The sequence below is a fragment of the Dama dama genome, chromosome 7, assembly GCF_033118175.1.
Source record: "Dama dama isolate Ldn47 chromosome 7, ASM3311817v1, whole genome shotgun sequence".
Lineage (NCBI taxonomy): Eukaryota > Metazoa > Chordata > Mammalia > Artiodactyla > Cervidae > Dama > Dama dama.
Genome location: NC_083687.1, coordinates 30,794,263 through 30,817,270, shown reverse-complemented (window position 1 = coordinate 30,817,270; position 23,008 = coordinate 30,794,263). Strand labels below are relative to the sequence as shown.

General features: G+C 45.0%; 1 protein-coding gene and 1 non-coding gene across 2 annotated transcripts; both read right to left on the bottom strand.

Annotated features, from left to right (window-relative positions):
• Window positions 1-7,755: 7,755 nt before the first annotated feature.
• On the bottom strand, window positions 7,756-7,837 carry TRNAS-GGA (transfer RNA serine (anticodon GGA)). The gene has a single exon. It is a non-coding gene; the product is annotated as a tRNA-Ser (tRNA).
• Window positions 7,838-8,683: 846 nt separating this feature from the next.
• TRIM31 (tripartite motif containing 31) lies at window positions 8,684-20,546 on the bottom strand. Its single transcript, XM_061147273.1, has 10 exons — window positions 20,502-20,546; window positions 19,863-20,341; window positions 19,126-19,221; window positions 18,100-18,330; window positions 17,011-17,033; window positions 16,367-16,482; window positions 13,443-13,517; window positions 12,220-12,285; window positions 11,448-11,621; window positions 8,684-10,179 (listed from the first exon to the last, which is right to left on the bottom strand). Exons 2-10 carry the CDS (start codon window positions 20,277-20,279, stop codon window positions 9,653-9,655), a joined length of 1,725 nt encoding a protein of 574 aa, XP_061003256.1. The 5' UTR covers window positions 20,280-20,341; window positions 20,502-20,546; the 3' UTR covers window positions 8,684-9,652.
• Window positions 20,547-23,008: the final 2,462 nt, after the last annotated feature.

The window sequence follows — 23,008 nt, the reverse complement described above, 5'->3', positions numbered from 1 at the left end:
CACTGGACCATCAGGGAAGTCCCCTGAGAGAGTTTTTAAGTGGGGAGAAACACACTCTGATGAAGCATGTTGCATCAGACACACTTGATGAGGCAGGGTTCTGGCTGCAGGTGGAGAATGGACTAGAGGGCTGCACAGGCTGGACCGTGGGAATGGAGAGGAGGAGGAGGAAGGAAGTATGTGAAACTGGTCTGAGGGCATGAGTGGGCAGCAGATCTCCACACTGCTGATGAGGGATAAAAAGAAACACAAAGCACAGATTATTTTGGGGAGTGTGACCGGAGTTATAACTGCACATGAAAAGGCAAATAATGAGTTAATGAGAAAAACCAGCAGCCCCACCCATCTCCACCACTTTCAACTCTTTTAGCTGATTTACTTTTTGGTATTTGTCTCCATATCTGTAAACAGGATTATATTATTACTGCATGCTTTTTCATTTTAGGTATTATCTTATTGATTTGTTTTCACAAAAGAAACAGCTTTAAAAAAAAACCACCAACCTACTTGGTCCACAAACAGATAGCTTCATCATCCCCACTATCTTCACTTTATAGATGTTTTTAAACTATGTACACACAATTCACATATATATTTCCATGTGTACATAAATATGTATATAAATGCACAGAAAAACGTCCTGAAGGACCACATCAAACTAGGATCCAGGGGGACACTCACTAAAGGAGACTTTCATTCTACCTGTCTGGTTTAAATTTTTTTTTTTTTTTTTTTTGGATAGATAAGAAGTGACTTATTAGAATAGGATGCCTGTGAGGCTTACAAGCAGGCAGGCAAGAAATGCCATGCTGAGTGCTTAATGGACTAGGGTTTTATAAACAAAAGTGGGGAGGGGGAGAAGAACTTCTTTGTCTTTCTTGAGTAGATGTCATACTTCCATCATCAGCTCCTACTCCAGGTTAGGCAGAGGAGTTTTCTTGTCCCTTCATGGTCCAGCTGTTCCACAAATTATTGTTTTTTATGTGTGCAGAGAGCATGTCCTAGGAATCATTAACTTCCTGAGCTCACTGGGCAGGATGTGGGGCTCATGTTGTTGTTTAGTTGCTCAGTCATGTCCTACTTTTTGCGACCCATGAACTGCAGCCCATCAGCCTCCTTTCTCCAAGGGATTCTCCAAGCAAGAATACTGGGTTGCCATTTCCTCCTCTAGGGGATCCTCCCAACCCACGGATCGATCCACATTTCCAGCAGCTCCTGCATTAGCAGGTGGATTCTTTACCACTGAGTCACCTGGGGAGCCTTACGTTAATTATTATGTGTGTAGTAAAAAAAAAAAAAACACTAATCCACACAGCAATAGTAAAAGGTAATTATCACTATCCACAGTTTACAGATGCAAAAACTGAAGCCCAGAGACTTAATTAATTTGTTCAAAGTCTTACAGCAAGCAAGTGGAACTGGTAAAAACCAGACTTGTGCCTGAAGGAAGAGAAGGGACCAGTGCTGGGGCAGGACAGGACGTCAAGTTGAAAGCCAGGAACTCTAACAGGAGAGGTGCCATCTTTGGCAGAAAAGGATCACGAAGGCAGGAGTTGGGAGGCAGTCACGTGAGAGCTGCGGTTTGGGAGGAGACGTTCAGGGCTCTACGGAAGAAGGGGACTCACTAGATCGTTAGACAGACACCCTGGACTGAAGGAGGCAAGGTCATGGCCTCTCTCCTGCCTGTCCTCAGAGAGCATCCCTGGAGAACTCAGGAGCCAGGCATCTGCAGTGAGTCACTGGAATCCAGAAACTGATGGCTAGAGTGAGATCATCAAAAGGCAGGGAGCAGAGACAACAAGGCCCTTGGGGTCCAGGGAGCTCAACCAGTCTGGTTAGAGGCCACAGTCATAAAACCAACAAAGAATTCATATCTAATAGGTTTTCCTCAGGGCTCACATGAGTAGGTAAGAGAGTCACTGTGAGGCTGTGATACCAGGCAGGAGGACAAACAAAAACAGCCAGACCAAGGAGTCAGGCTGCAGAGTCTCTGTCCTGAGAGAATGCGGGATGTCTGGGGAGCAGGAGTCTGGGAGAGGTCGCAGCCAAGGCCACCGAAGACAGCTGGCCTCTCCCTCCTCATGACTCAGCTTCACCAGTGCCCGGGTCACCAGTCCCCTCCCATGGCCATGCGGGTGATGACCATGAGGGTGAATGTGTCTGCCCGGTGACCTGGAATTACATGGCTGAGCTGGGGGTTGGACAGTGGAGATAAACTCAAGACTTACTCTGTTTGAAAGTTTCTGGCATTGAACTGGATTCTACACAGGTAAACATATGTGCCCCAACCCCACTAATTCATGCTTCAGCCAGTTCCCCACCTAAACACGGAGAAGCCTCTGACGAAACAGGAGGCTCTAACTTTCAGAAGCAGGCTTGACACTCACAGGCAAACCACGTTACTCTCCTATTAGGCATAAACTATCTTACAAAACAATGACCTCAGACGAGTTCACTCTGAAATCACATGAGACAAAGCAAGGCCAGCTCATAATTCTGAGCACAAACAAAAAAAACAGTCACTGTGCCACACACAAAATATCAAACACTCCTTCCCATAGCCAAAAAAAAAAAAATGCTATTATTTCTTTACCCTCATTCTAATCTCCTCTGTCAGTAGAGAGGATTTTTTTTTTAATATTTATTTATTTATGGCTGTATGGGGTCTTAGTTGCAGTATGTGAACCCACATCCCCTGAATTGGAAGGCAGATTCTTAACCACTGGACCACCAGGGAAAGAACTGTAGAAAGAACTGATTAAGATAGTTATAAAATTTATCCTGCTTTCTGACAGCATTCTATCTGAGAAAAATCCCTACTTTCTTTGTGTGTGCAGTCATGTCTGACTCTTTGCGACCTCATGGACTATAATCCGCCAGGCTCCTCTGTCCATGGGATTTCCCAGGCAGGAATACTGGAGTGGGTTGTCATTTCCTCCTCCATGGGATCTTCCCAACCCAGGGATTGAACGCAGGTCTTCTGCAGTGGCAGGCTGATTCTACTGAGCCACCTGGGAAGACCCTATTTTTTTAGACCTGCCCCCAAATCGCCTAACCAAAGCCCACATACTGTCACAGGTTTTTATTCTAACACTTTCTTTCTGAGATGTCCACAGTTCCCTACTCTTTTGATGCAAAGAGTAATAAGCCCAACGTGTTCAACTATAGGTGTGTTTCTGGGGGCTGATGGTTGGAGGACATTGATAACATTCAGTGTTTCTTTTCTTCATTCTTAGCCTCTGAGTTCTACCTTAGGGATCCGGAGCCAGGCTGTATGGGAGAAGATGGTACAAAGGCAGGAGGTGCTGTCAGAAGGGACAAAACAAGACATGTATTCACTCGACAAATATTTACTGGGCACCCACACAGGCCACACAGAGATCTAGGTGTGAAGGACAATAGACAAATAAAGCAGGATCCATGATTTTTCAGGAAGCTTTCATCTGGGGGCTTGAGAGGTGGGAAAGAGGCTTCCCAGCTGGCTCAGTGGTAGAGAATCCGCCTGCCAATGTGGGAGCCACAGGAGACACAGGTTCGACCTCTGGGTTGGGAAGATCTCCTGGAAAAGGAAATGGTAACCCACTCCAGTATTCTTGCCAGGATACTCTCAAGGACAGAGGAGCCTGGTGGGCTACAGTCCACGGGGTTGAAAAGAGTTGGACTCAATTGAGCAACTGAGCACACACATAAGGTGGGAAAGACACATAAACAGATCATTAAGATCTATAGAGCTAAGTGCAGTAATCGAGGGAAGAATGCCCTGGGGGCTGCTGCCGGCTCAAGAAGAGGTGCATCGACCCTCATGTGGTGAGGCAGGTGGGTACCAAGAAAGGCTTTCTGGGGAAGGGGATCCTTGAGGCCCTGGAGGTTGAGGACCATCTCATGAGAAGGGACAAGACGAGCAGGTCAGGGAGGTGACAAATAGCATGATGAGTGGGGAATTTTACTTGCAATTGATCTCACTAGAATGGAAAGTAAGAAGCAGTGTCTGGGAGGGATTAGGCTGGAGGCACTTAAAAACAGGTTTGGGCTTTATGCTTGCCCCAAAGAGGGCATCATGGAATGTCCATTGAATGTTCAGCAAGTCCTGACATGAAGAGATTATGTTTTTAAACATCATTTGAAAGTCTGCAACTTACTTGATTTTCTCTGGTTTTGTGGGGGTTTTGTGTGTTTTGGTTTGGTTTTTTCTGACCGAGCGGCATGTGGGATCTTATTTCCTCAACCAGGGATCGAACCTGCAGCTCCTAAGCAATTTACTTAAAAAGGCATAAAATTATAAGATGGACTGATGGATGGATAAAGGGGAGGATAGATGGGAAAAGCACTTGATAAAGCAATTGTAGTAAATTACTAATGATATAATCTAAGTGGTAGATTACATAAATCTTAGATTTATATAGATTATATAAAATATTCTAACTCTTCTGTTTGAAAATGTTTGTAATAAACTTTGGAGAGGGGGTTATGTTGGCCTCTGTCATGAAGGATGGATTGAGCAGGGTGAAGTCTAGAGGCAGGGAGACTTGACTGATGCATCTACAAGCCAAGGAAGGACAAACGACAAATGTTACCAGCAAACACAGGAATTTGAAGGGGCAAGGAAGGTTCTTCCCTAGATACTTCTGAGAAAGTATGGTCCTGTTGATACCTTGATTTCAGACATTCAGCTTCCAGAACAGTGACAGAATAGTTTCTCTTGTTTTAATCCACCCAGTTTGAGGCAATTGGTTAGAGCAGACTTAGGAAATTAATACAGGAGTTGAGGATGTCAAGGTAGAAGGCACTACCATGGAAAGATTATTATTTGTTATACCATACTGTCACATATTTTTATCATATTTTACCTTTTCAGTATGGCTTTTGTGTTTGCTTTCAGTTAAAAGACCTGAGTTTGAGCATCAATGCCAATACCTAATTCAAGAGGCTGTGAGGAACAAATGGAATACGGTGTATAAAACTATTTGATAAACTGTTAAACTCTCTAAAGAAGGTGTTAGTACTGTTATCAGCGTGTGGAGGAGTCGAAAACACCTTGAACTAGAGAAGGGAAATCTAGGCCTTGGCCTCAGTGACTGCTTCACTTTCCAAACATAGCACTGTGTGAGTGGCCAGGACCCTCTTCAAGTTTTCAGCTTCTGAAAGATTCAAAAGTGCTTCTCGCTGTACAGGACAGAAGAGGGACAGGTTACAGGTTCCCCCCCTGGCAAGGAAGGAAGACCTTCCCAGATTTAAACCATGTCACAATATGTCCCTTCATTCACTAAGAACTGCGCGAGAAGGGTGGGAGAGGGAAGCCAAGATGAGTAAGAGGCAGCTTCTGCCCGCAAGGACTTCACAGTCTACCGAGGTGAGTGCAATGGCTTGGGAGTGTGGACCTTCCTACAGGAAGAGCCAGGAACCCCGACTGGGGAAGTCGTCCTGGAGGACGTCCTGGAGGAGGTGAGGTGAAGCTGCTCCAAAACAGTTGAGTGGGGTTGCCAAGATACCAGTCCTTCCCGAGAAAGAGGAATTAGGAGATGGTTTCCACTAGTGAATGTTAGCAACCACCTCATTCCAGGATCTGTGCTAAGCGTCAGGGGAGGAAGAAAGTATGAAATCTGCAGTCCGGGAGGCTCTCCTGTTCTTGTAAGGAAGCTAAACGTGCATACAAGAAAAGGAAACTATGAGATAAAGAGAGTGACATCAACCACTCGGACTTTTAATACCGGATATAGTGACTGTGAACTCTGCCCCGGGAAGATTTCTGAAAGAATGCAGGGGGCGAGGGGAGGGCGGGGGCGGGGATGTGGGTCCTGGTCACCTTGTCCCCCCGTCGTCGCCTAACAGGCAGAGGAAGGCTGCTTCTGTAATCGACGGTGCCTTGAGGGCGACGCGGGAAACAGGATGGGGGAGCCCGGCCGGGGCTGACTGCGCGCTCCTGGAATCTGCGCTGGAGGAGTTGCCTCTGCCGGGCCGGACACCTGGATGCGCCCTGCCCCTGCGGAGACGCGCGCGCGGCCACATGGAGATCCGCGGGCGGCTCCCCACGCCTTTGTAATCCAGCCGTTTCCCAACTGGAACCGGATGGCTGTAAATGCCCGGGAAGCCCGCCCCATCCGCCTACCCCGTTCTCCACCCGGTTGAAGGGAGTCGAAGAGGAAGAAACCTGTAATAATCTGGAACTCTGGCGCAAATCCTGAGTCTTGCTCTCCGTCATCTTGTCATCCTCTTGGCTTAGGTTTCCAAGCCTCTCACCTCTTATTTTTACGGGATCATCCTGGAAACAGGGGCAGTCCTTCTTTGAGTTTAACTTCGATCCCTCACGTGGCAACACTATAGGAAGGCCTTTGCTGCGCGTGATGCTGGTGGTGGTGGTGGTGTGGGGAGGTGGGTAGTTAGGAGGATGCACCTGGTCCTGAGATTAATTTGGAGGAAATTAAGGAAGAAAAAAAGGCAGACGATTTGCCTTGAAAGTGAAACGACATCCTCTCATACTCCAGCTTAAACTAGTCTTTCTAAAAATTAAAATCTTTTCACACCTATGAAAGGATTTTTGGATTGAGTTAGATTCACTCCCAAATATTGACCATGGGAGGCCACACTTACAGGATGTCTTAAATTTTTTGTGTGTCAACTTTTTCATTATGGAAAAATTAAAACACACATGAAGTGGAGAAATTAATATGATGGGCTCTTGTGCAACTATCACCGCCTTGGACAATGATCACCTCATGACCAATTTTGTTTCATCAATTGCCTCCCACTCATCCTCCCCCTTTCCCCAGTGTGTTGTTTTTAAGCAAATTCCAGGCATATTTTATTAATAAAACTTCAATATACCAAAACCTCACTTTAAAGAGTACAATTATCACACCTTAAAAGTGCACAATTCCTTAATATAAATGTACTGTCTGTTAAATTTTGTCTTATGTTTTAAAATTAGATTACAAAAAAAAAATAAAATTAGATTACAATTAATTCATTCAAAGCAGGATGCAAACAAGTCCACCACAGCGTTTGCTTGATATCTCTTTCAATCGTTAAGTTCCCTTTCTCTTATCTCCCCCACCTGCACCCAAAACCCTTTTCTTCTGGAAATTATCTGATGAAGATAACCGATTCTCTGTCCTGTGAATTTTCCCAAACTGGGATTTGCCGACTGCATTTCTGTTAGCATTGTCAAAATGATTCTGATAGATGGGTTTTAGGTTCAACATTTTTCGCAAGTATACATCAAGTCATTACTTCCTATTGTATTACATTGGACGGCACATAATGTTGAATTGTCTCTCTTTTTATGATGCTAGGATTGATCAGTGGGTTCAAGTGTTGTCAGAATGATTCATCATTGTAAGATTCCCTGTAAGCTTTTCACCTATGTTTCTAGCAGCTGTTGATAATTATTGCATCGGTCCTTTATTTCATTAGGTGTTAAAAAGGATGATAGTCTTCCACCTTGTCTTCATTTCTTAAGCTGGAGTTTGTAATAAAGAACTATCCCTCAGCCATTTGGTGATCTTAGATATATTTCTACAAGAATGGTGGCATAAAAACTGTGTCTTTATTTACCAGTGTTCAGGAAGAAGTAAAGGTTTCTGAAAGAAAAGTGAAAGTTGCACAGTGATGTCTGACTCTCGGTAATCCCAGGCCAGAATACTGGAGTGGGTAAGCCTTTCCCTTCTCCAGAGGATCTTCCCAGCCCAGGGATTGAACCCAGGTCTCCCGCAAGTGGATTCTTTACCAACTGAGCCACAAGGGAAGCCCAAATAAGAATGCTGTGAGCAGGATTTGAACGTGCCTGGGCAAACCCCACTGGATTTCCAGTCCAGTGCCTTAACCATTCCGCCATCACAGCTCAGTTTCTAGCATCTTCCAAAAGTGACCAGTGAGTTTTTAGTTGTCATGATGAACTGGTAGAAATTTTTTGTCTTTTGCATAGTTGACATATATTAATTAATTGTAGTTATTATTATTCTCATTCATGCTTAAAAGTGTCCCATATTTAACCAGATATGGCTCCAGTAGCTTTCTCACAATCTGATGTGACAAAATGCTCCAGGGTCATCTTGTGTATTTCTTCTCCCAGACCTAGAATTAGCCAGTTCTTCAAGGAGCCATTTTGGCAGGAAATAATAAGATTTTCATCTGGGTGTAAGCAGGGCTTGCTCAGTGTATCCAGTGAGGCTATTATTATTAATAATAGGGCTTCTTTGTGAAGGAAGCTAAGAAATACATTTTATTATTTTTTTAAGGAAAATGCATCATGAGTTTATCACATTATGATGTTCCAATTCAAATTTGGGATCACCATGCTTTTATTTCTCTTCTTTTATGTCATAATCATAAGAGAAAACTTATCTTTCAGGTTGAAAATCTTGGTTCCTGGTAATGTTAACATAATTGCTTATTTTCTTTATCTTATTATATATGTGTATATATGTACATGTACATAATATATGGGCTACCCAGGTGGCTCAGCGGTAAAGAATCTGCCTGCTAACGCAGGAGACATAGGTTGAATCCCTGGATCAGGAATATCTTCTGGAGAAGGAAATGGCAACCCACTCCAGTATTCTTGCCTGGAAAATCCCATGGACAGAGAAGCCATAGAGTCACAAAAGAGTCAGATATGACTTAGGGACTAAACAACATAATACATAATAAATTCAGAATAACAACAAAAATATTATTACCAAGATGATAACTGAAAATTTTAAGTTTTATTTTCAGTTCTTTTTGTCATTAGGCTATATTCCACTAAGGAGATACAGCTAAATTACTGTGTTTTAAAGTCACCTAAAATAACTCCTAAGAAGTTACCAACTACAGAGAATTTAAGCTACCAACTACATACACAGTTAGGTTCCTCTTGTTTTAATTTAGGTTTGTTTTATAATGATGTAAAACATTTACATAATTCCAAAGCCTAATTTCCATGTCTTCCACTTGGTTTTCCCTCCTCCCAAAGGTAAGTGTTTTTGTTAGGTTTTGGTTTATCCTTCCACTTAAAAAATAAATACAAGCTAAAAAAATGTATATTTACATTTCCCCTTTTCTTAGGTAACGTGTAACATGCTGTGTGCACTATTCTCCATCTTGGCTTTTTTTCACTTAATATATCCTGGAGGTCATCCTAAAATAATAGACAGATAGTCCTCACTTGCAAAAGGTCTAGACCTGACTGAGTCTCTGGGGAGACAACCACCAGCGATCCAGCGTCATGTTTTTCAGGTCCCTCAAAAGCAAGAGGTCTAGATGGGCCAAGCCTGCACACACTCTCAGGGGCATCGAGGATAAAAGCCACAGCCTCAAATCAGTGTGTGGTCCCCTGAAATCTGCATCTCAACCAACATTCTCATTGCAGAATCTTCACTGTTACCTATTGATTTATAATGCGACAATAAATAGCCTTGTGTATTTGAAGCTTCCTTTTCAACCTAGGTACACTGGGGAGAAAGGGGGACTGAAAGAAAGAAGGTAAAAGTAAAGGGTGGGGTGGGGGCCGTGGGGGGAATTTCAGAGATATCAGGCCTCCATCAAGAAGCCAAAAAAGTGTAACTTTCCTAAAGTGTTCCTGGAAGTCTAGCTTCAACCCTACCGCACACATCCCACACATCCCAAAGCGAGGGGGTAACGGAGAGGAGACGCAGAGGAAAGCAAAGGAACAACTCTAGGGACTCAGGGTGATCTGGGTGCCGGGAAACAGGAGCTGGAAAAAGGGGAAGATCTGCCCTGGAAACGAGGCGTGGAAGGTGTAGAGGTGGTTGCTCGTGGTGGCGTCGCAGAACACGACCTCGCCGCACTCGTGATTCACGCAGACGCCCACTTTCCTGGGACAGACCGAGAGATCCTCGCGGGTGCCGGCCCCGGTGAGCGCCTGGCACTCGGAGCCCGCGATGCGCAGTGCCCAAAAGCCACTCAAGGGCTCTATCTGCAGCATGCCCTTCCTAGGTACTGGCTCAGAGGCCACGCCCACCACGCAGCCCCCGCCCCCGGGCCCTTGGAGCTCCGCCTCCCAGGTCTGGCAGCCGGAGCAGAGGCCTGGCAAGCCCAGGACACAGCGGAACGGATAGAAGCGCTCGGGGTCGGTGGGCTCAGCGCAGACGCTCTGAAGAACCGGCGTCAGCGTCACTGTCTTCAGATCCTGGGAAATGATGAGATCTGGGTGAGCCGAGGCCGCATCCAGGATCAGTGGGTCTGCGGAAAGATGAGGAGAAAGAGGGGCAATCCCAGGTCAAGCCATCCGGCCCCCTTTAGGATGGCTTTCTCTACATAGTCACAGTCACTTTTGCCCCCAGAGACGTCCTAGCCCCCCGCCCCCTCTTTGGCGTTAATCCCTAAATTTCACCATATGCAGCTCTGAGGGTGGTCTCCATTGGTGGTGGGGAGGTGTCATTTCAACACTCAGAACTGAGACTATCTCCTCTTCCTTCCCCGTTTCCTGTGGTCCTCATATCTAGAACAAGATTTGAGGCTTGTATAAGAGATGTCGAGGTTCAGATGGTCTGAGCTCGAGTAATTTTCTAAAGTACAACCCCTCAAAAACAGGGTTCAGTGGAGTGGTGGAGTGCAGAAGGAGGAACTGTCAGCCCCCTTCTCACCACATATGCACACTTTGGGGGGCGGGGCGGGGCGGTGGGCGCGCAGCATGCAGTATCTTGGTTCCCCCACCAGGGTTGGAACCCACCGCCCCTGAAGTGGAAGCATGGAGTCTTAACCACTGGGGAAGTCTGGATTTGGATATTAAGTTATAGCTTGTCAAAGGTAGAAGGCCCCCACCCTCCCTCTACAATGGCTTGAGAAGCTGTGGTTCCAGTCCTTGCCAAAGACTTAGGAATGGGGGCCTCATCCTCTTACTCCTGTCTGTGTCTTAGTTGCTCAGTCGTGTCCGACTCTTTGCAGCCCCACAGACTGTAGCCCAACAGGCTCCTCTGTCTATGGGATTCTCCAGGCAAGAATACTGGAGTGGCTTGCCATTGCTTTCTCCAGAGGATCTTCCCAACCCAGGGATTGAACCCTGGTGTCCTGCATTGCAGGCAGATTCTTGACCGTTTGAGCTACAGGGAAGTCCTCCTCTTACTCTAGTATGATTTAATGTTTACTTACTGGATGGGGCGTGTAGGAGAAATGGAGGATGTGGGAATGTGGGGAAAAGGAAGAAGAGTGGTCAGAATCATGAGGATGAGTTAGGTGGATTGGGGCCCAGGTAGTTCTTACTGGTCTCTAGATTCCACCCTGGCTAAGCTGATGCCTTGGTAGTTGAAAAAAAAAAGTGGACCAGAGCAGCCAACTATAGTGACTTCCTTTATCCACCAGGGGGCACCACAGCCAAAGCAGTAAACAGAAGCCTAGTTCTGGGTCGTCTTCCTCCTTTTGCTTGAGAACACCTGCTCCCTTCTCCAAGTTCTCACCTCCATCCCCATCTCCACTCCCTCAGGGACCTTTCACTATTCTCAGCCACTCACCAATCACCGTCTTGAGCTCTTCAATATTCGTAACTCCAGGGCTCCCCAGGTTCTCAGAGCTGTCCAGGTTTGATGAATAAGAAACAAAAGAGGGCGTGTTTCGGCTCCGGAAGAGTGGGCCGAGTGAAACTGAGAGTTTGGGATTTGGCAGCACTGATTTAGTTGTTCTGTCAACTTTGAGGGAGAAGGAGAGGAGAGAAGAGAGGTCAGTGGGGGCAAAGCAGCAATGTCAGAAAGTGCTACCAGGCTCTAGACACAGCAGGAGGAATCAGGGGTAGACTCAGGAAAGTGAAACTGCCCACGTGGTTCCAGTAGCTGGGGATCAACAGAAATTCTTGGGCTTGCCTTACTGAATGATAGATAAGGGAACAGTTTATTAAAACCCCTCTAATTGTAAGCTGTCTTCACTGGTTAAGCTTACTTTAGTTATTTTTTCCCTCTAATTGTAATTTTTCCTTTTAATTGTATGTGTGTGCACTAGTCACTCAGTCATATCAGACTCTTTGTGACTCCATGGACTGTAGCCCACCAGGCTCCTCTGTCCATGGAATTCTCCATGCAAGAATACTGGAGTGGGTAGCCATTCCTTTCTCCAGGGGATCTTCTCGACCCAGGGATAGAACCCAATCTCCCGCATTGCAGGCAGATTCTTGACCATTAACTGCATACCCTCCAGGTGCTTGGGTGGGGACAGCATTTGACCCCCTGTAGACTTGGAGGTTCCTTGACTTCACCATTAGAAGCCACCAGCATTCAGGGGCAGGACTCTTACCTGGAGGGGTCGACTCAGGCTCCGAGGTTTTGTTCACTATAGGATAGTTTTTCTCTGACAGGTACCCTAGGAATTGGTGAGAGAAAACCAGTGTTGGTCTCGATAACTGGAAGCTGCTAACTAAAAACCAAACAGCCTGCCACCATCAATAAGTTCAAGAATTGGTGATTCTCAGTAAGGGCTGCACACCAGGTCATGAGGAAGTATAGAAGCCTTTCAGGTTGTCCCAATGCCTGCAAAGGAGGGGGTACTCTACTGGCCTAGAATGTTTCCTGAGGCCTGGGATGTGATTCAGCAGACCGCAAGGCATAGAGCACAGTGGAGACTTACCATGTGCAAACACCAATAGCTCCTCTGGTGGAGAAACATTGGTGGAACAGAATCTTAAGTTCTGCTCTTGGCTTTGGAAGGCATTGTGTAGTTTCTGGCTTTGGCAAAATGATTTCTAATGCTGTCTTTTCCACTTAATAGTCATGTGACTTGGGTAATTTACTTCACCTCTCTGAAGTTGCAGGGGCCTTATTGATTGCAAATTGCCAATAATAACACCTGTCTAGGAGGATGGTAGTGAGATTTTGAACTTCTAGATGTGGACTGCTTAGCACATGGTGGCTCTTGAAGAAATGGTACTTCTGGTGTTACCATCTCAGATAGCAGGGCCATCTCTGATGGCTTGGGCATAGGCTGCGGTTACAGGAGGTCTCCCTCCCCTGGGCTGTCATGACCTGACTTACAACCAGAGACCCAGCCTATGGCTGATGGCAGCTACTATACTGCAGAGACTGAGCTGCTTTTTGTCTTCTCCTTGTCTTATCTTTTCCTCCCTTACTCTGAGGAATGGAGGAATAAATTTGCAACTTTCTGTTACTTTTTTGCGGGGGCGGGTGGAGGGGGAGGCATGTCATGCAACATGTGGGATCTTAGTTCCCCAACCAGGGATCAAACCCATGCCCCCTGAATTAGAAGCGTGGAGTCTTACCCACTGGACAATCAGGGAAGTCCCAGAATTTTCTGTTACTTTTAAATATTTCAAAATTTTGGGATTAGTCTCTGTTTTGTGAGTTACCTGAGTTTAAAATAATAAAATATATCCATATGCCTGTGCTTCTGCCTTGATGAGGAATGGGGATTCACCTATATTTGGCCTCCGTGTAACCAGAGAGAGAATTCTTCCCCTTTGCTTTTTTCACTTTCCCCAAACGGCAGGAGCAGTCATCACTTACAGCTCTTTCTGTCTTCCTCAGTCATGCCTCTGAGGAATTTGCTTTTATCTTTCTTGCTGTCAGCCTGGAGATTGTCTGTGGAGAGAGAAAAGAATGAGATGGAGTAAATTCAGAGAGTTTGAACCAGGAACCCATGATCACACAGCGGGCACCAAATTTCAAATGCCTTGAACTTGACTCTCATATTCCTAGTGGACCAAGGTGTAAAACTCTGAGAGATGCTCTTTCTGTTATCCTGGAGTGGCTCTCTAGCCCAGCACTGTCCAATAGAAATACCCTCAAGTCGCAAATAACATATTAAATTTTCTAGTAGTCACCAGGGAAGGGCTTCCCTTGTAGCTCAGTCAGTAAAGAATCTGCCTGCAGTACAGGAGACCTGGGTTCAATCCCTGGGTCGGGAAGATCCCCTGGAAAAGGAAATGGCAACCCACTCCAGTATCCTTGCCTGGAAAATCTCATGGACACACGAGCCTGGTGGGCTGCAGTCCACAGGGTCGCAAAGAGTTGGGTACGACTGAGTGACTAACATTTACTTACTTTCTTAGTAGTCACATTACAAAAAGTAAAGTAAAAAGAAACTGATAAAATTAATTTTTAATTATATCTTCTATTTAAACCATTATTTAACATGTAAATCCATGGCTGATTCATGTCAATGTATGGCAAAAACCACTACAATATTGTAAAGTAATTAGCCTCCAACTAATAAAAATAAATGAAAAAATTAAAGAATAAAAAAAATTTTTTTTAATTAAAAAAAAATCCATAATTTAAAAAATATTGCCTTTCAACCTATAAAAAGTTATTACTATATTTTACACTCTATTTTCACACTAAGTCTTGTGAAATCTGACATGTTTCCTTCACTAGCAGCACACCTGACTTTGGACCAGCCACATTTCAAATGCCCAAGTGCCTGTGTGGCTAGTAACCAACATATCGGGCAGCACAAATCTAGGCCCTTCCTAGTGAGGAGAACTGAGGAGAAAGGGCTGAGGGACAAAAGGTGCTGTTTGGCCTCACGCTTTGGCTTCAGAAGAAGGTCTGCTGTGGTGCCCGCCACTCAGGCACAGGCTGTGGTAAAGGATGGTCCCACCTACTTAAAGCCTGGGTGGCAATCCCTCTCCTCCCGATAAGAGAAGACTCGAGAGAGGAAAGGCAAGGGAGCCCCAGACCAAGGCGCTCAGTGCCCTTCTGTCCTGGTTCTCCCCCAGGAGGGAGTTCTGTGCCCCCGTCTCCCAGACATGGAGGGCTGTCAACGTCTGTGTACCCTCATGGAAATAGGGGCAGAGGACAAAAGACTGTGTGGTTGGAGAATGAGCCCATAACTCAGGGATGGTGGCCTGTGTCCGGCCTCTACTTGCTGTAGGGGTGCTGGACTAAGGGAAGAGCTACAGAGTGGGACTCCTAGATGAGGGGCTTCCTCTGGGCCTCTGTACCCTTCTAGTGCCCTGTAGCTCCAGGACAGGAGAGAGCCAGCCCTGGGTATAGGTGGAGGGAGACACAGGGGATCTCATCTGAGGGCCACCAGCCCAGCCATAGGGAATGCTCAGCGACCCTCTTATGAGGGGTCCACACACCTGGAGCCAGAGCAAACACTGGCCAGGAATGCCATGCTTCAAAGGCCTTCAGGGTCCAGCCACCAACCCCCTCCACCTCTGGTTTCCCAGACCCAGTCATTCCCCAACAGGAGGCAACCATCCTCAGACTAGGCAGCTATGGAGATTAGACCAGTGTTGTAAGTAGGCCCCCAGCACCCCTCCATCCAGTGGACTTTAAGAGGGCCGGGTGGGAGTTAGGGGACTGTGTGTGGGGGTAGGGGGGAGAAAATACAGCAGACCACCTTCATCTGTGCCAAAAGGTAGAGAGTGTATTTGTAGCCCCCTTCTCCATGCCCAAATCCAGCCTGTGCCAAAGTGAAAAGGTAATAAATCCCTTTATTGAAATTCTAAACTGAAGCAAAACTATTTAATTTTATTTTTTAGATTGTAGTTCTTCTATGTGAGATTGAACCCAGGCCATGGCAGTGAAAGGCCAGCATCCTAACCACTAGGCCACCAGGGAACTTCAGAACCAAATTGGAATGACTATGAAAACCTGAAATGACTATGAAATTGTTGGATTACATGAGATTACACCACGTGGGATGGGAGAACTGGACAAAGCAAAGCAGTTACTAGGGAGAAGAAAAGTTCAAAACAACAAAATTAAGAACAAAAACTCTGTGTCTGGGGAGTGGAGATTCTTAGCTGAACGAGTGGTATTCTTGGGGGCTTTGTCCTGGTCCTCTTTTTCCAGAGGCATATGGAAAGGGTCTGGGGTTGGGAGACTCTTGTGATATTTCCTGGGAGAAAACTCCATCCAGCTCTCTCTACTCCTGGTTTAGACAAGCACAACCTTTGCTGTGAAGGGAGTCCTTATAAATACACAGCTGTCTTCCTAGTTGTAATCCCAGACATGTTTTTGAAAAATATCTGACCAAATATCTAAAGCCCAAGTCATCTACTTCTGTCTGACTTCTGTTTCCCTGCAAGGCTGCAAGAAGGGTTTCCCTAAAATGTCATTGACTTTGAATCTATTTTCTTGTGTTCTGTAGTCAGAAATAGATTGAAACCCAGTTCTGGCCCACCAGACAACTGGTCTACCACCTTCCTGCCAGTCACTGTGCCAGGCATGGGAACCTCTCACAGCTTTCACAAGAAGAGTCAGGGAGGCAAACAGGTGAAACATGAAGACAGAGTGCAAGAGATGCCTGAAAAGAAAGATCCAGATGCCTGGAAAGTGCCCGGCAGAGAGCCTGGCATTGGAAATGTCCTATATAATTACTATCGGCATGGATGAGCTACAGTTCCATTTCCTCGGGGTGATGGAGGAAGAATCCCCCAAAGGGAGGTGAACTGAGTTAGTGACAGCCTCTTCCTTACCTTTGAATCTCTTCAGGCTCTCTGTGAGGGAATCATGCCGTGATTTGATGTCACTGAGTTTTTTCTCCAGGCCCATTGCAACAGGGGTTGGGTTGAGAAAGCGAAATCCTTCACTCCTAGGAAGATATGGCTGAACTGGATGGTGAGATCAAGGGATGGGGTGCAGGGGAGGAAGAGCTGTGACAAAGAGGTGGGGATGAGGTGATGGAGCCTTGGGGGTGGGGAAGGAAATCAGAGGATAGTGAGCTGAGAGTCAGCAGGCCAGGGCTAGGGATATGGGGACAGGGTGCGGTGGGGCCTAGTGTGATATGGAAATGCAGATGGGAGATAAGCCAGAAAGAAACAGAGAGGAAGGGGGCAGAGAGACGGGGTAGGAGAACCAGGAGCCATCTAGTTGAGCAAGGGGTCATGCAGGAAGTGCAAGCAAATAGGAGAATCTGTGATGAAGAAATAGGAAAGTAAAGAGAAACAGCTCTTCTCTTTAGTAACCAACTCAGCTTAAGCTGCAGCCTAAGTACCTGACTGCAGTTAGACAGAGTAGACAGGAACTTGGGAGGGAAGAATGTTGAGTATTTGAATGTATGTTGAGCATTGTAAGATGAATGAATCAGTGGGCAAAATGCACTTGGGGTGGCCCATCATACCTGCACAAGGCAATTTTGATGTCCTAGAAGAGAAAGAAAAACAGCACAGTCTTAGCACTTGGCTGATTCATGGGAGCCAAGGAGGAAGTACCGACCATGCAGGGCATGGGGTAGAGCAGGTGGAATGAGAACATCTCTCTTCCCATACGAACATCTCCATAAAGGTTCCTCCAGGAAGTGTCCAATATGTCAGTAGGCAGGAAAATGATCAGACCTCAAGAGGAACTAACTGAGTTGTTTGAAAATAAGTTTTGTCTCTGAGACTAAACCGGAGAAGGGAGAAGACAGACAGGAAAAGGGCTGGAATGGCTTTGTGTGGTCTTTCTTAAAAAAAAAAGAAATGGATTTCTGAACTAGTGGGAGTGAGAGACAGATTCAGGAGGGAGCTCAACTTATCTTGTGCATCACCTAGACCCGCACTGTCCAGTATGACAGCCACCAGTCACACGTGGCTATTGAACACTTTGAAACATGGCTAGTATGACAAGGAACCAAATTTTTAAATTTTATTAGAGTCACCAATTCAAATTTAAATTAAAAAAAAAACTGAAATAGTGTAAAATACTTTTTCCATTGACCACAACTATATTGATTTGGTCAGAGTCATTTAATTCAACCATTCAAAATATGATGTCTGAACTGAGATCTGCCAAACATATACCAGACTTTAAAGACTCAATTTTTTAAAGGAAGAAGTTCATAAAATATTTCATTAATACTTTAAAAATATTGGTTAATGATTGAAATTATAATACTTTGGATATATTGGGTAAAATAAAATATTTCACTTAATTTTACCTGTGTTTTTTTATCTTTTTAATGTGGCTACAAGAAAAAAGTTTAAGTCATATTTGTGGCTTGCAAAAGAATTCTAAATTACACATATAGCTCACATTGTACTTCTAAATTATATACATAGTGTGAAATATATTTGTAAATTATGGCTCACACAATGTTTCTATTGGACAGCACTCAGCTGGGGGAAGGAAGATGGAGGCAACTCTGGTATCCTGCCACGTGACCAGTGCTCTGATCTGTAACTGGGGAGGGGTTCCTATGTTTTTACAACTTGGCCCCCAAGGGACACACCTGGAGCAGCTGGCCTGGCGGCAGACACTGCCTGGACTTCAGGGAATCCTTAAGCTTCCTGAGATTATTCAGCTGCGTCTTGGTAGAAACGACATAGAATTTCTCCCCCTTGGAGATCTCCTGACCCAGCCAGTTGATCCGGGACAAGAGGAAGCTCTTCTCCTCCTTTAGCACCTGATGCAGCTGGTTGAAGGCTGTGATGACCTTCTGCTTCTCTAATTCCACCTGGGTCTGGGGGCAAGAAAGTGGACATTCAGAAGATGAGAGGATGGCCTCAAAGTTCCTTCTATCTCATTTTATTCAAAGTTATCATTTTATTAAGTTTATTCTGAGCAACGTGCAGTGGCAGACATGGAGGAAAGGAAATGGAAGGAGAACAAACTTTTGAAAGCCCTTACTATGTGCCTTGTTTTCATTTTAGGTTATTTATTTACATTTTTTGCCTTCAAGGACAGGTAGCTAATACTTAATACCTAAGTATTAAGTTCTCATATTTCCAGAAGTCTTTTCAGTTTATAATCTGCTTTCACATAGATTTTTTTTTTTTCCTTTTTACACACACCCACACACAAAACAGGTACAAATATTTGAGTGGGTTCATAGTGTCTTCATTTTCTAACTTGAGAAGTCAGTTTCTAGGTAAGTAAGGGACTGTGAGGGGCAGAGATGGGTCTTAAAACTGGTATTTCCAATTCTAAGACCAGCACCAGCTTTCCTTACACTACCTGTCCCCAGGTGGAGGAGACCAAAGCAGCCAACCTACTCCAACAACACGAGGCTGGACGTGGAAGGTGCTAGCACTGGCAATCCAAGTGCTGTAGAAGAGGAGAAGGCTGGAACACACCCTTACCCCTGATGCCACAATTCTTTCTGTCCCTCCTACCCTCCATCCCATTCTGTATCTGTTTCTTTGTCAATGAGGTCTTTTTGAGTGGTCAGTGTAATAAGGAATTCTAGTTTTGCAGAGATAGTGTTTCTGCTTTTGAGCTCATGGACAGAGAGACCCACACCTGAGTTTTTTCTTACCATGAAGACATTGATCTTGTGTTCACCTTGTGACTTTGTCTGAATTATCTCCCTCTCCTTTTGCTGCAAGACCTCAATTTGTGATTGGATCTGCTCCTGTTGGGAGAGAGTTGTCTTGGCAAGTTGTGCCTGGAGCCCTCCTGACCTCGTGATGCCCTCCTGATCTCTTGGGATGGTGGGCGAGTCCTTGTGTCATTATTAATAGATCCCCCTTTCCTGTTCAAGCTGGGGGCTGGGGTGTGATGGGGGAGGAAGAACTCTGGAGCCTAAGTGACCTACAAGAAAGGAATGTGGTAATAAGTTACAACTAATAAATTATGACTAATATTTGGATGTGCTTTGGGGGTTATCAAAGGACTTCCACAAACCTTCTTTCATTTGTCATACCTACGACTCTTAAGAAGTACAATTTATTTGCCCCATTTAAAGAGGAGGCACCTAAAGCTCAGAGAGGTAAAGTGACTCCTTGAAGGATCTATAGAAAGTTCAGGAGTCTGAACCTGAACTTACACCACTGACTTGAAATTCCGTGTTCTTTCCATTCTCCATTATACCTTGGTCACAACAAGCATCAGTTCTCCAGTCTTAGACTTTTGAAACTACTGGGCCTGACTGCAAATTTTCTACTCAGATGGGGGCAATGGGTACAAACCCAGAGGGAGGAGATGATAGTTTCCAGGTCCTCACTGAACTCCTGGACTGATGGGGGAACAGAGAAGGGACCCCCAAATATCTACCTGATAACTCTGGGCAGCTTCTTCTATCAGAGTTGCGTTGTGGGTTTTGTGGTCCTTGGACTGACAACACACCACGCAGAGGAACTTGCCATCGACATCACAGAAGTAATGACATTTCTCTCCGTGCCTTAGACATCTCAGCTCTTCCTTTTCTGGCTGCATCTCCGAGGGATCCATAGCTTGGATTTTCTCCACCAGATTTACCAAGAGCCAGTTGGGCGTGATCGTGTCCCTCCTCACAATTTTGTTGCAGAGGGGACATTTAATGATGCTGTCTGCTGCTTCCCCGCTCTGAGTGATGCAACTGAGGCAGAAGTTGTGCCCGCAGTCGATGGTAGCAGGGTACTGCAGAATATCCATGCAAATGGGGCAAATCACTTCTTCTTGAAGCTTACCGGAAAACTGTTGATGGGCCATGATGGGGCCAAGGGCTTCTTCAAGTCTGTTGGAAGTCTAGAAGTCAGCGGTGGACACTGGTTCTAGGAAAAGAGAAAATAACAGAGACGATGGAAGTCAGAGTCTATTAATTAGAGAATCAGAGAGAGAGGAAAAGGAGAGAGGAAAAAAACAATAGTAGCAAAGAGTCAAAATTAGAAGGTAGGAAATATTATAAAGAGGGAAACAGATGAGCAATGCTACCTCACTGCCTCTTGAGAATGAATGGATTCAGCAAATGAATATACAGTGCTTATAAAATGGGGTAAGTATTCCTGAACCTTGGACTAATTAAGGGTGTTTATGAGGCAGTTAACTGAGATTAGAAGGACCAGGGCACCAAAGTCCAGCCTCAGAGGTTCAGGGAAGGAGTGGAGGGACTGGAAAATACTTCCCGAAAGGTCACAGCCAGTTCACCAGTAATGATTTGAGCATCTCTTTCATGCAGAGCCCAAACCTTGGAAGAACATATGAAAAAGAAGCAGGTAATTCTCTACCTCTTATAATTTGGCTCCACACTTTTTAAGTATTTTGTGCAAATATAGAAAATATAATCACCCGCTCAGGGAGTTTCCAGTTAAAAGGAGAGGCAACCATTCCTCCCCTGGGGAGATGCCTAGTACAGTGGGACCAGCAAGGAACTTCCTTGCTGAAAGGTCGTCCTCTGTTCTCCATCCTAGTTGATTTTTTTACTTCCCTGCAGCACCTGGATCAGTCTGTCCTCTTCTGGATTTTTTTTTTTTTTTCAAACGTCTTCAATACTCTGGTGCGTCCATGCTCATTCTTCATTTTTTCCGTTTCTTCCTGCTTCTTGGTGCTTACTTGATCTCTGGATTGCCTTCCCCCAACCACCATCACCTACACTCCCTTCTGTAGCTCAACACATTTGCATTGCAACCTTTGCTCCTTCCCTCTTGGATAAGGGAAGGGTCCTTTCTCTCTTCCCATTTCATCTGGATCCCAGCTGCCACCTTTACCTCCTCTCTCTCCAGCATCTGCCATCTGTCTCCCTCGAGAAACACATCTTTCATTTTTATCTGGTCTTAATATTTATGTCAGACAGGTGTTGTGGGTAATTTTATTATTATAATCAGAGTGATTGTATATTTTGGTCTACCTTGGGAGAGTGCTGGGTTTCACCTTTGACCTGCTGTAATGAATAGAACATCCTTCCATTCTCAAAAGTATCCAGGTTGGATGATGAGTTATATGGTTACCTTAATTATAGAAACTGTTGGAAGCCAAGGCTTTCAGAAGTGTTATACCTCCATTTCAGAAATGTTATGAAAAGGCCTTCCTCTGTTTGCTTTGAGGTGAAATTAAAGCATCTTAACATTTGTATAATATTTTATAGTTTATTCTCATCCTAAACTGCTGGCTGCTGGAGGCAGAATTTAACTTATAGGTAGGTTTCACTTGACATAGTGATTTTAGACATAATAATTAGAGAGGATGGATGTTTTATTTTTCCTACCACTTCCTACTGCCTCTTGTCTACCTAGCTCCTGAAGACATCTCACCTTCCCCCCCCTCCCCAGCTTTATTGATATAATTGACATACAGCATTGTGAAGGCTTAATGTGATGTGATGTGATGTGATGATTTGGCACATGTACATATTATGAGATGTTTACCACAATAAGGTTAGTTAACACATCCTTCACCTCACATAAATAACTTTTTTGTTGTTGTCATTGTTATGGTGAGAGCATTAAAGATCTATTCTTGTAGCAACTTTTGAGTATATATTAAACTATAGTCACACACTGTACATGACACCCCTGAAATTTATTAACTGAAATTTTGTATTATACCCCTTGATCCACACCTTCAAATTTTTCTCACCCCTCAGACCCTGGCAACCAGCATTCTATCTGTGTCTATGAGTGCGGTGCTTTTAGTTTCCATATACAAGTGAAATCCTACAGTATTTGTCTTTCTCTTGTCTGCCATTTGTCTGACATATCAGGCTTCCTTGGCAGCTCAGTTGGTAAAGAATTCCCCTGCAATTCAGGAGACCCTGGTTAAGTTCCTGGGTTGGGAAGATTCCCTGGTGAAGGGATAGGCTATCCACTCCAGTATTCTTGGGCTTCCCTTATGGTTCAGCTGGTAAAGAATCTGCCCATAATGCGGGAGACCTGGCTTCAATCCCTGGGTTGGGAAGACCCCCTGGAGAAGGGAAAGGCTACCCACTCCAGTATTCTGGCCTGGAGAATTCCATGGACTGTAGCGAAGAGTCAGACATGACTTTCACTGTCTGACATTTTACTTAGCCCAATGCCCCCATGTCCATTCTTATTGTCACAAATGTCAGGATTTCCATCTTTTTATGGCTGACTTTAAATACATTTGAGAGACTTTGCTGGTGATCCAGTAGTTAAGAATCCACTGGGGAGCTAAATCCCACATGCCACAAAGGAAATAAGCCCATGTGCTGCAGCTACGAAAGCGTGCGCACTCGGGAACCTGTGCAACAAGAAAAGATTCCATGTGACACAATGAAGATTCTTCAGGCCACAACTAAGACCTGGCTATATACAGTATTTACTTTATCCACAACTAAGACCTGACTGTAGGGCTTCCCTGGTAGCTCAGATGGTAAAGTGTCTGCCTACAATGCGGGAGACCCGGGTTCAATCCCTGGGTCAGGAAGATCCCCTGGAGAAGGAAATGGCAACCCACTCCAGTATTCTTGCCTGGAAAATCCCATG